At 35.8% G+C, this 14023-nt stretch overlaps 1 protein-coding gene across 1 annotated transcript; it reads right to left on the bottom strand.

Annotated features, from left to right (window-relative positions):
• Positions 1–4065: 4065 nt before the first annotated feature.
• tspan31 (tetraspanin 31) lies at positions 4066–12974 on the bottom strand. The gene is made up of 6 exons (XM_077219046.1): positions 12759–12974; positions 9112–9279; positions 8896–8976; positions 8651–8791; positions 6505–6615; positions 4066–5728 (listed from the first exon to the last, which is right to left on the bottom strand). The coding sequence occupies exons 1-6, from the start codon at positions 12819–12821 to the stop codon at positions 5654–5656; spliced, it is 639 nt and encodes a 212-aa protein (XP_077075161.1). The 5' UTR covers positions 12822–12974; the 3' UTR covers positions 4066–5653.
• Positions 12975–14023: the final 1049 nt, after the last annotated feature.

The raw sequence follows: 14023 nt of genomic DNA, 5'->3' as shown, positions 1-14023 counted from the left end.
ATTATTTTGGCCTTGTCCACTCCTGAACTGAACCCCTTTGTTTCTGGTTTTCACTTTATTTTTGTTAATAAATGTATACTTGTTTGAACATTATCTTTGTGAGAAGGCGAACATTCATTTATGTTACGACTGGCCCTAGATGGTCGTAACAAAATCACGCGTGATTGTGCATCATATGGATGTAACAGATTTAATCATGTAAATCCAACATCCTTTTTTAGTGTATACACTAAAAAGGGTGTATTGGATTAACATGAATTAATAATGTACATTGGTCCCACATGAAGCAATTAAGTTTAACAAACATAATTTGTTTCACATAATTTCAGCATCAAGGAATTAAGACATTTTAAGTGACTCAATTAAGAATCTTATGATCTTAAGTGATCTTTGTTTCCCTGACAGGATTTAATAATTCATTTAATTTTTTTTTCATTTAAGCTGTTAGCTTACTACAATCATTAAGTACCAAGCAAAGCATGCTGGGAACTACAGTTTCATTAAAAAATATTTTCGAGTACATGATTGGTTTACGTTCAAAATAATTGAATCTAATAGACTGGACATTTTTAGAGAATTACATTAATCAAACGCAGATAGATAGATGGATGGATAGATAGACTGAAAGATGGATGGATAGACTGAACGATAGATATATAGATGGACAGATAGACTGTACGATGGATGGATGGATAGACTGAACGATAGATAGATAGATAGACTGATAGATAGATAGACTGAAATAGAGATAGATTGAATGATAGAGATAGATACTTACAATGGAAGTATCCAATTATTATTGGATCCAAGGATCCAATTCATAAAGACTAAAATACTCAATATATAGCCACAAGATATAAACAATATGTGTGCTATAATTTCAGTTTGGGGAAAAAACACTAAGCCTTTGTGTAAAATATCCAATTTTACAACTTTGCAGCTATGTCAAATTTTTTTTTTTAAAGGAGGTACAAGTCTTTTTTTCTTTGTAGTAATCAATATTATGCCATATATGCTGTCGGTTGAGCTTAACTTGTATTGAACCTGGAATGTAAATTTAGAAAGAGTTTATAAAGTGCACAGGTTGGCTTGTTGGCCTCCAAACACTGTCCTACGACCGTCCTCTCCAAAAAGGTCATGCTGACCAATCAGTGTCCAGTACACACTCAATGCTGGTCACGCCGAGCAGGTCCGTCTTCATTTGTACTAACAATATGCATCTAGTGCGTTCCATTATTTATGCTGCTATTGACCCGCTTGCCTCCCCGTTCTGATGGGAGAGATTACTCTTCCTGTTTGTCCGACTGGATCTGCATGAGTCGTCACGATCAGCTCCATCATCTGTCCGGATCAAACTCAGCCACCAAATATTGCATTGGTCATAGCAGACAACACCAGGTCAGGATGCAGAGATGTTTTCCCATTACTAGTCATAACACTCTATATGTTGCGCTACTACATTTAGGTCCTTGCTTCTCAAACATCTCATAGACCTTTTGCTATATCTGTCTCTTGACAGGTGGTCAGACTGGTTTGTGCATATGGACACTCATGGAGAGGAGGGAGAACTGGCACGTGTCCCAAACTGAAGCCTGAGTGTGCTGACAAGATAGGGGTTCGCTTTGCTGAGCATGACCTAAGTCCTGTTGACCGGAAACTCGAGGAAACCGGACACCTTACAGTGCACATTTTACTAACATAAGCACCCAGCAGCACAGAAACACAAAAAAATAAGCAGTAACATTACCATTTAAAATATAAGACCAGCTGCATAAATTGTACATTTTGCATATAAAACGAACACAAAACTTGTCCAACTCTAACATTAAAATGCACCGTTCTTCCATTTTAAATCCAGCTCATGTGCTTATGGTTTGAGCTGTGAAGCGTTCGATCTATTTGTTGTGGCCACTGGCAACATTTATTGATGCGCTGAAGCTCATCAGTGCAAATGATTCAAAGATTGAACAAGTACTGGAAGGCTTTGCATAGATGATACTGCAGACATTTATTTGACCTTTGTATCTTTCCCCACCAGCATTTTTGAAAACATATGTGAAGCTTTTACATATTAGACCAGTCTTTGCTTTTTTGGTCATATATATATATAGGGTTTGTTGCTTTTGGTTAATGTTCCAGTGGGCACCACATGAGGGCAGTGTATTTTGAGATACAAAGACACTTGCCTTATAAACCGCCTTATAATGACTTCAAAATCACAGAGCATGGGCACAATATAAATCAGCAGACACACAGCAGGAAGTTTGTTGTTGATGCTGAGAGTTGAAGTGGAGTATTACACAAAGAAATGGTTTGTCTCTGAGAGACATTGCAACAAGAAAATACCTCTACAGCAAACTAACAGTGTTTTGTCTCTCACTAGGGGAACATTTTGTAAGATAACAACATGAAATATTTTTTCAGGCCCTGTATGAATCATTTTACGCACTCATCCTACACAAGTTGCATAATCTATATATAACAGCTTAGTGTAAGTTGTTTGCAAGAAAATAAGCAGCTTAACACTGAAAACAAAGGAAGTGATCTCACACAGACTGAGCTGGAGAAAAAAAAAAAGTATTTTTTGTCATAACGGATTATTAGTCGTGGAAATAAAATGCTGTAACACTAATGCATATAAAGTCGATATGAACTGTAACTGCTGTTTTTGTGTGATTTCCAGCTAAAGTAAATGACAACAAATGGCAGTTTGCCTTGATATTCTAATCCAGTGGTTGTCAACTGATAAGTTGCAACCCATTTTTTGCTGTTGGGGGTGAGACAAAGATAAATACAAATAATAAAATGTCACAATGCACATTAATCTTGTTCAATTCAAATGCAAAATAAAATCAGCATATCAACTTTTAAAATGGAGAAGAAACTCTTCCCATGTTTTTTTGCGGTTGACCTCAAAGGCTGTGTGTCCCATCAAACTCAAATTCACTTTGTAAAAGTAGGACCACAACAAAAACACTTAGATTTAAGCCTTTAAACTATTATTAAAGAAAATCGACGAGTCAAAGCAATGTATAACTCAGCTTCGTTTTTTAGAAATGCGACTTTGAAAGTATAATTTAAACACTATAAGATAAATATAGTCATAATTCATCAACAGTTGATCATAAGACTTCGCTTATTCATTGAGTGCAAACTGCTCTGAAACTAAGGTTTATAGAATGCACAACAGCGCTGGTTTTGATTTAAATCGCCTTTTTAGGATTCAGAAATCCGTGTTATATTAGCGACACCGGTGGCTGTTAAGTGAACTGCAGCCAGCAACTTATGGCTCATGCTCGCACTCAAAATGTACAAGAGACTGAATGTGATTCAATAACCTAATATACTCATGGAATATTTTTCGTTCTTCGCTTACAAGTAAAAGAATTTGAAAATACCTTTGCAGCAATAAACGTCGTCCACACTGCTGAGAGTGAAGTTTAGATGAATATGTAACTATGTTCTGCACGCTTTTCTTTCAACTACATCAAAAGCGATATCAGTGAGAAAATAGCAGGTTAAATGATCATAGCGATGTGGATTTGCACCAGCTCTGCAATTCACAGGCATCATGTCGACAGATGAGGTAATTCAAATTACACTATTATAGTAGTTTGGTTATAAAGTGGGTTTGAGACTGTAGATAGACTATAGTTTGAATTAATATCCTTTCTTTGCACGACACATTGACATGACAGAGCAGAATAGCTCTTTCGGCATTATCCTGGACATTGTATAAGCATTCGTTTCATATGTCATAGAACGGAAAAGAGGCTCTCTGGAGCGTAAACTTCACATAAAAATCAGGTAGGTCTTGTTTTGTTACAAGCTGTTCACACATCGGCAACAAAGAAGTGATTAATACAGGAAAATTATTACATATAGGCCATTTAAATTTGATACAACTGAATTTAAGATGTTTAAAAGGGCCTTAAAAACAGGTTTGGTCTTATGTTCGGTCGTCAATTGGTCAATGTAAAATCTAGGATTTGGAAGCAAAATCAGTTGAGAAACACAACTCACGATGAATGCATGAAGAAGAAGAAAAAAAGAATTGCACAGGTATTGATCTTAGAATATTTAATTGGAAAAGTCAGTTTCAAAAATACAAGGCAAATCCAGGGAAAAGGGTGCTTACAGCTCACTGAGTCGGGTACTGTGGCCTTCTCATAATGGCAATAAATAACTATTATAGCGCAGACATTGATTTCACCTCTTCAAAATCCATCTGAGAAACACTCATAATACCATGACCAACTGAAGCAGAACACATTTGAGCTGTACTGAGTGATGGTTCAGTGTTCCCATTTTCTCGATCATGCGGGGTGGAAACCAAAGTGGTTAAGACTGAGTATTAGCCAATATGTTCCTCTATTAATATGAGTAAGCAAATTAACAAGAACATATTGGACATATGGAATCAACATATGCACGTGCACATAAGCGGTTACAAATGATCTATCTATTACAATAACAATGTTCAACAAGGCAAAAATTTGAAACGCAACAAAAAACGAGAGAAAGATTTGGCAAAACACAAAATAAGAAGGATTTGAATTGAAATGGCACATTCAGTGCTAAAATTATGGACCCAGTGCTGTTAGTACTTTTTTTTAAAACAGCTGAAAAGAAGCGTTACATGATTGCAAATAAATGGCACGCCGAGATTATTTCAACAAACATCCACAAAACAATGAATACGATCTTAAAACATTATATCCTTGAGTAATACTAAGCTTCAAAAGGACATGGAGAACTTAAAAAGTCCAGTGAGAATGGCGAGACTCGGCTGAGGCGGTAGCGTCTCTGTTTTAAATAAGGATGGAAAAGATGCGGTAAATCGGTGAACGTCGACCCTGTCACTGTAAAGACTATGTACAACAGGAAGGCTGCAGTCCGTCGGCAGGGTAAATCCTCCTATTCACATGGCTCAGTTACACAAGTTTTTATTTTATTTTTTTAAATATTCACGTTCTACGTCTAATATTCCTAAACTAACGCCCCATAGGCTGGACAGGTCACCTCATTGAGACGGATTCCATAAAGCATTGCACAAAACACTGATGTTTATCAGGTCTGCACTCATTCAAGGCAGACCTGGATGCTGTTTTCCTGGGAGATACGCGACAGAATTTCACCCTAACTGATACTAAACATTAATATAGTTTATGTGGGATAACTTTCTGAAACTATTTCAGCACTACGTACCTGGTTATGTGTCCATAAGTGAGCTGACCATGTCACAGGAAACCATTCTGAGGCTATGAACATGCAGATATCGATGGCTTTTACATTGCAGATTTTCGGTTTGCATACACAGAACAGGAAGAGCTTCTCACATCAAGGATGGGGGGAGTGCCAGAACGAACATCCTATCATACATGATCCCTCCTCCTGCAGGTTTAAATTAGCCCTCTGCAGACCTTGTGTGGAAAATGGGTCAGATCTACCATCAAAATGGATGTGTTTGTATGTGGTATGTGGAGTGTGGTGCGTTAGCTCATGTGTTCTGAACGCGGTGTCGGGGATCTGCGGTTGTGTTCGGTGATTAATGCTTGAAATGTCTCTTGGTGCGCTCCACTCTACCTGTGCAAAAGGGAACTGGAATAGCTGGACTACACTAAACGTAGTTTAGGACAGACGGTCTGAGAGACTATAAGAAAGCACTGGGGTTCGCTCTCGGGTCCTTTTGGTTCCTGTAGCGCATGGCCAGCCAAACTCCTAAGATCTGAGAAAAAAACGGTGGAAAAAATATTATGAATACAGTACTGGAGTATAATATATAGCTATAATGTGATAAAATTATTTTATTATTACAGGCAAATGAACACCAAAGCATGACTGGAAGTGACATTTATATATCAGAAATATTATAAAAGACATCAGTGTTCAATGAATATATATAATCAGTAATATTATATATATTCTAACATTATTTAAATGTGTGTGTATATATGTATATATAATGTACAGTATATATATACACACACATACATATATACATACATTCAGTACCATATGTGTATGTTTGTGTGTTAGTATTGTTAACTAAAACTATTTTAAAAATTCGTTATTAGAAATATAGAAACAATTTTGTTATAAAAATAAAGATAAAAATAAAGCCGAAATAAAATAAAAAAAATATTAGATGAATACGAAAAAGTTGAGATACAATTAAATTACTAGGAAAAATTATAAAAAATAGAAAATAAACTAAAATGAAGGATGAGCTTTAGAATTTAGATGTGTGATTAATACTTTATGTATTTTACCATTCTAATGAAGATGTAGTTTGTAAATTTATTTTTTGTAGGATTTCACTTTCAGGATCACTTTCTTAATTACAACTTATTTCTGATCAATAACAATTTATTTCACCCTTTATTCTCTAACTAACATGCCCAGACCTCGGAAAGACAGGACACATAAGTAGTCCAGATCTCCAGTTTCCAACTTTTTTGTGGCATTCACATGCGGCCCACACATCATGTGATCTGAACTAACCTCTGTGAAGCTGAAAAAGAGGCCGACTCCTCCGAGAATCTTCAGAGCTTCTGATGAATGTTGGAGCATCTTTTCACCGCAGGTGAGGCAGGATTTCTTTCCTACACAAGGCTGCGGGAAAAGAAAGCAGGGGGTTAATCTCTCATTTTTCACGTTTGGTTAACTCAACATCCATCATCCAGGCTACAGGTTATCATCAGATATAAATGGTCCATTCACTGTTCATCTTAGCACAAAATAAACGGTAGTTGGACCCTTTACCTGTTGGGTCAGACAATTTCTTCCTGTCTAAAGGCCCGGGTTCACTTCATTTTGTCTTGCGAACGGTCGTGTCCAAACAGTTTACTCAACCATAGATGAGTGCGGACGGACAAGTTCTACACGTATGCGAAGTACAATTGCTTTTTTATACTCTACCAGAGGTCAGAGTCGTGTAAGGATGGATAGAAGTAAAGTAGCGGATCCTTCACTGAATGCAAAGTTTAGAACAAGAACCAAAACAAAAACAGAAGGATATGCTGTGTTTACTGTTTTGTATCACTCTTTGTACCGCACTCTTTTTCGGCTACTGCACAGTACATCACAACTGTGCATATTGTCACCTAGTGGACACTTCTGTTTCAACATTTACCTTGTGCAAGTCCTGTCGTACAAAAACTGGGCTGCATGTGGACGGTGTGCGCCGCGGGCATGTCCGCGGACACTGCCAATGACTTGTCACAAATTATGTCGTGTGGACCGTCGCGGAACGCCAAAACTTAAGTGACAGTTCTTTGCTAGAATAATAGTGCGTTCAAGTCCTCATGGGAAGTTCATATTTACGAGGTGGGAAGTTGTGTTTACGACGCCAGGTGCGTTCAAGTCATTTCAAGTCGGAGTAAGATGGCGTGTACACTCTTTTAATTAACTACACAAAAATACAGCAAGGTTGCTCAATACTTCGAGAAAATAAAGAGCAAGAATGTGCATCACATGTGTTTTGCTTTTTTATGTTTTTAATTAACTTATGAAGCCACTGTAAACTTTATCGTTACATATTCTGTTGTTAAATTACAATGCTCTCATATTTTATGTAGGTAATTAGCTTACATCGTTGTACATAGAAAAGCCTGACATTAACAATGCTAAACCCAAGAATGATTCCATGATTTAGTGACCTGCAAGCCATCTTAGGTGTATATGACTTTCTTAATAAAGGCCCTTTGAAGCAAAGCGATGCAAGAACAATATCCATATTTAAATCTTTATAAAGTAAAATAACTAGCTTCCGGCAGACAACCTACTTAAATAGACTTACGCCAAAGGAGTAACCTCTGACAAGCGCAGAGGATAGAGCAAAACAAAACACCGGTCACGAGTTAGATGTCTAAAACGAGAATTATTAAAGATTAATATCAGAGGATTTTGATGTAAGAGAAGAGGCGCTTGAGTTTGTTGCCCAACCCTATTTGTTTGAACGGTGTCAAAGCTTACGCTACTTCTACATCGCATCAGAAGTTACTCTTTTGGCACACGTCGACTAGCGTAGGCCGTCTGCCGGAAGCTAGTTATTTTTCTTTATAATATATATGTTGCTTACAAAATCGCATTGTTTCTCATCAGAAGGCCTTTATTAACCCCTTGGAGCTATATGGATTACTTTTATGATGGATGGATGCACTGTTTTCGATTTCAAAATCAAGAGCACCATTCACTACCATTATAAAGCTTGAAAGAGCAAGGATATTTTTTTTTATATAACTCCAATTGTATTTGTCTGAAAGTAGAAAGTCATATACACCTAGGAAGACTAGAGGGGGAGTAAATTATGGGATCATTTTAATTTTTGGGTGCACTCTTTTAAGTATTGTGGAATTCCATCATGTTTCTCACTGACTCGCCCCCAACCCGTAAACATCGGTGCTTAAAGAAAATCATGAGCTTCCCGCTCGTATTAACGACATTGTGGTGGCGTTCATGCGCATTCAACTCGTAAATACAATCTTTCTGACATGACTTGAACGCACCCTAAAATCAAACAACATTTTTTTGGGAACTCATGATCATTGTATCTCCCTTTTCTCAAAATCCTGTCCTCTCTCAAATTCTCAAATGTATCTATCCAATAAGAAAACAAAAAAGGAAAAGACAAAGAAGGTATTCTTACAGCTTCACAGAGGCTTAGGTCAGACACAAACTCTGTCTGGGGATGAGTGTTGTTGAACAGGCCACAGCAGTCCAGTTTTTTCTCAAGACTAATTCTTGTGTTGTTACTCATTATTCCCCAGGACGAGTTTAGCAGCTTCTCCTGTTTTGGTAATGGGACATGACAAAAACCAGGAATCACTTTCAGTTTCTCAACAAACAATTGTGCAACAACAACAAGTGTGCTTTAAAATGAATTAGGTCTACCTGCTGACCCTGGTTCATGGCCAGGCAAGAACAAGAAACTCCAAACTGGAAGAGGAAGACAATGAAGAGAATGACCATGTACTGTAAAAAAGCATTTGTGGTCAAGGACTTAACAACATTCGGATGGGAGCACTATTAAAATATTTACAATTATAACACCATTTTTATGGGCATAGAACTACAAAAAGCATGCAGAACAAGGTTACTAAAGGATACAAAGAAAAGCATGACTTGGTGATGGTGGACGGCTCCAATGAGCCCCACAATGGAGATCAGTAGCAGAAAGAAGCCCACGGCAATCACGCCGCCAATGATGTGGATGCTGGAGACGATGCCAAAGCCTTTCCCCCACGCGGCTACTACAATCAAAAGAAGACCCACCAGCTGAGGATGAAACAAGAGACCAATCAGAAACATGTCACAACAGTACAAACCATTTACAATATGTTGGAAATAACACTATATTGTGCTTAAAGTCAACATGAAATGACATTCACAACCCATTTTACTTACATAATGTGACATATTATCAAGTTGAACAGAGTAATTAATGAGAGAAAAAAAGGGACTTGATTTTATCAATAGATTTATTTTTTTAAATAAAACTAAATAAAACAAAACTAAATAAAATACAATACAATAAAAATAGTACACTGGCAAGACATAAAACAAAATGTTACAATTTCATTTTAATTCAGGTATTTTATTTAATTTTGTATTCATTTTTTATTTAACTTACCTCGAGTTAGTTCACTAGTGTAACAGTGCAGTGCTTCTGTTGTTGTACGTCACACGCATCACACACATGGCCAGCGTCGGCCAATAGTGAGCCTATGTGTGACGTAGCTCTATGCAATCACACTAGGTGAACTGACTCGAGGCCCACAGAGAAGGAAATAAATAGTTGAAATAAAGTCGTTATTTTTGTTTGTTTTTGCGCACAAAAAGTATTCTCGTCGCTTGATAAACTTAAGATTGAGCCACTGTTGTCACTTGGACTATTTTAATGATGTCTTTAATAAATTTTCGGGGCTGGCAAGTTTCAAATCCCGAAGAAGCCTATGGAGGAGTGATCCAGCTCTCAGATTTCATCAAAAATATCTTAATTTGTGTTCCGAAGATGAACGAAGGTCTTACGGGGTTGGAATAACATGAGGGTGAGTCAATACTGACAGAATTTTCATTTTTGGGTGAACTATCCCTTTAACCTACAATCGATTAAATATAATAAATAAAACCAGACTAAATAAAAAGTATAACCAAATAAAAAATAGTATACTGGCAAGACATTAATCAAATAAATTACAATTCATTTGTTGCTTGCAAAAATTATTTGGCAAGAACTGATGGCAACTTATGAAGGTCATCAATGGAAAAAGATGCTTTTTGTCCACAGATAGTGTAGTTATGACTACCAGCAGCGCTAACCATATTATCATGTTAATCGAATGCTAGCTGGGCGTGGACTCCATATGACAGGTAGTTGGAGAGGAGGATTTAAAAAAAAAAAAAAGATGACAAACATTTTACTCCGTAATGCTCCGATAATGCATTCACAATCAGACCAGTAAATATGGTCAAAGTTGATTTCTATGTTGACTTTAAGTGATGTCTGCAGTTTTCTATGCCTCAAGATCACTACTTAATATTGTGTTTCAATTCATTACTGTGACAGCAACATAAAACAAGTCAAATGCTGTTACGCTTCTAAAGCGTGCATTTGTAATTCACTTGACTAGTGGCAATCTACAGTTCAAGGGTTTGTCTGGAATCTATATAACCCGAATAAAAGGGCAGCAGGATAAAGATTGCAGGTCCAGAGAGCAACATATTTACCAAACAGCAGCACATGGGTAGCAAATCACGGGCCAAACCCAAACCCGAACAATGTACACAGTGTACACAGACACACAGTCCTTCATTAAATGCCAGCATGAGGGGTACGATTATGACACCATGGAGAACCAAGCCAAATACACAACAAAATGGTCTGAGTAATGGCTTCTGTGCAAACTGCATATTTAATTAATCATTTTGCTTTATTGTAAAGTGATTTACAGAAGGGTGTTCAAACTGGGGTCCGCAATGGAATTCTAGGGAGCCCGTGGAAGACTTAAAGAGTAAAACTGTAAAAAAAAAAAAAAGAAAAAGAAAAAGACAATAAGATTAAAAAATATATATTGATTATTAATATAAGTAAATATTAATAAATACATTTAAATAAATTAAATATTGCAGTACTATGAGTAGATACAATTTGAAATGTAACAATGGAAATTATATTCTAAATATATATATATATATATTGTTTTTTTGTTTTTTTACAGTATAAATTGGGTTTGCTAGGCTAGTAAATACTAAATGTAAAAATGTAAAACAACAAATGAATACATAAAAATAAGATTATACAAAATAAATAAATGAGTAAAACAAATAAAAGAAAGAAAGAATGAAAGAAAGAAAGAACAAAATAAAGGAAGGAGAAAGAACAGAATGTACATAATCTAACAGCACAGTACTAGTAGTAAGCAGAATTTTTTTAAATAATGTAACATAATAGAAATGAATTTGTCAAAATAATATTTCACAATTTTATAATATTAATTTTCACAGTATAAATTGGGTCTGCTAGGAAAAAAAGATAAAAAGTAAAATAAAAAATAATATAAGCATTTTACAATTATACAAAATATACAAACAAATTAAACAATAAATTTAAAGAAAGAGAAACGTAAATGATCTAAAAGTACAGTATTATAGTGAATAGAAAAAAGTAATAATGTAACAATAATATTTGTTATAAATAGTATTTTACACATATTTCTATTTTTTTTCACAGTATAAATTGGTTCTTTTATACATGAAAATATATAACTGTCTTTTAAAATTTAGAATGGGCATTTCTAGCACAAGGATGATCATATTTGGGGCTCTGTGACATCTAAAAGACTAGAAAACCCTTAACGTACAGTACACTACCAAAAGCAGCCCCTGTGGTGTAACCTGAGGTTAAGTGTCTTTAAGGGTTTTAACCTTTGGGTTACTAGCACAGATATTGAACAACTACGCTACACCACCCAAAGTCATTTAGCACTTCTCATTTACAGCTCTGGCTGAATGCAAAGTCCTTTATTTTTGGCTGAGTGTGAGTGTGACTGTGCCACTGTGATCTTAACCCAGTATTGTCATCACATGTGAGTCAGAGGCATTATAGATACATGACCAGTGACTCAGTACTGTGTGTATCAAGCATGAATATTAGCCTAACTCAACAAAATCTGAAATGACATTTGAGTTTTGACAGATACATGCATGAAGCTGCCAGACCAAAGTCTTTCAAAGCAATCAGGCTAATCAGTCGTGAAATAGACATAAATACACAAATGTTTTACATACCTTAAAAATACACTTTATCCATAGAGTAAACAAAACGAGTTAATGAAAAACAGATTACACAAACAAACCTAGGGACGATTATGCAACACTGCATGGCGAAACATCAAGGAGATTCTACAAAAAATAAACTAAAAAATAATTTTAATATTAACAGTTAAAACCGATGTTTTCTTTCACTAATAACACTAAAACAAGAAGATGTTATTTAAGTTAGTACAACCTATGACGATAAGTAACGTTAGCTAGCTGATTCATCTAACGTTTCTGTTAGCAATAAATAAAATACCTCACCAACGACCAAGCAATAATAGAGACCAAGAGAGTAAATATTAAGGAATAAAGTCCATAACACGCCTTATATCCAGTATAAATGTAGAACAAAATCTTAAGTAATTTTTACAGGATTAGCCGTTGCTAACAGGCTAGCTGCTAGCTAAGCTATATATATTCATGTATGTGCGACTCACCATATAAACTACATTTAGCGAACAGAGGGCGTTTTTCGAGCACGTAAATCCTCCGCAAACCATGTTGAATCTTCAGGCATTTACCGGTGAGATGAAATGATGTGCTGCTGCTGATGTTTTCGCTTATGTGAGTATGCTATAAACTGCTCTTCTTCTCTTGTGGTGAGCAGAAACGATGTCCGATTCGTAAACGAATCGTTCATTTCACTCGAATGTTTTTGATGAATCAATTAAACCGGTTCACAAAACCGACTGAACTGAATCATTCGCGGTACCAAACGCGAGTCAGCGACTGAATTAATCTTGTTTAATTTGGTAATAATAAATAACTATGTTTCATGAGTTGAATCACAGCTGCAACAAACTGAACTAAGACACATTAATTCAAAATAAATTGCCTTGTTAATGAACCTCAAATAAAACGTAAAAAGCAGAAACGTTTTGGAATGAACGTCTACGTGAAGATGACGATTTTGGGTCATGAACTAAATGAATTGCTGAATCGTTTTAATTGATTCTTTGTAATGACTTTTCAAAAGAACTGATTCGCGGAAATCGGTTCCCGTCACCTGGGCTGAGCTAACCGTTGACGTCACCGGAGCCGCAGACCCTCTAGCGGCAGACCTTTCACTCATGTGCTTTGTTTGTAGGAATTTCCTAAGCATACAATTTAAACATGTTTTTTTTATTGAAATAAAACCTGCTAAATTAAGATTTTTACAAACAACAGCCAGAGTGAAAAAAAGACCTCAAAATCTTACTTCCATTTTTAATCTTAACATATTTTTAAATAAAGGAAGTTACTAAAATGTAATTGTCATTTATATATTTTTTTATATCACACAATTAAGTTATTAATTTAATTATGAATTCAGTTAATATTTTAAGCACGAAATTATCATCCCACTAAATTATCATTAAATCTAACGATAGCAAATACCACGCGCATGTTTTCATACTGTAATTCCAAGTTAATTAGCCTAGAGCGGTCAACATACTCAGTTAAAGACATTTAATTGAAAACCTTAATCGTATTAAGAGACATGATCAGGGACAATTTTATAGTACATTTGCTCTCCTGTCTGCACACATGCGTGCTTCATGAAAGGCAAGTATTTTACACAAAGCTACCATTTTCATGTTTAACGAGAATTTGTTTATAACGCTTCTGAATATTACTGTTTCTGATGTGATAATAAGGGGGCGCTGATTTAATGATTACAGTAAATACTGAACCTTGTGGACTGATATTTAAACCAGCGCTG

Source organism: Siphateles boraxobius, unplaced genomic scaffold (genome assembly GCF_051911475.1).
Source record: "Siphateles boraxobius isolate OS27281-9 unplaced genomic scaffold, OSU_SipBor_1 77, whole genome shotgun sequence".
Taxonomy (NCBI): domain Eukaryota; kingdom Metazoa; phylum Chordata; class Actinopteri; order Cypriniformes; family Leuciscidae; genus Siphateles; species Siphateles boraxobius.
This window is presented reverse-complemented; position numbering and strand designations above follow the sequence as displayed.

Coding starts and splice junctions, on each gene's coding strand:
- tspan31 (XM_077219046.1), bottom strand. CDS start 12,821: ATGGTTTGCGGAGGATTTACGTGCTCGAAAAACGCCCTCTGTTCGCTA. Junction 8,977..9,111: donor ACCAAGTCATGCTTTTCTTT/GTATCCTTTAGT, acceptor GCTTTTTTACAG/TACATGGTCATTCTCTTCAT. Junction 6,616..8,650: donor ACCTAAGCCTCTGTGAAGCT/GTAAGAATACCT, acceptor CTTTTCCCGCAG/CCTTGTGTAGGAAAGAAATC.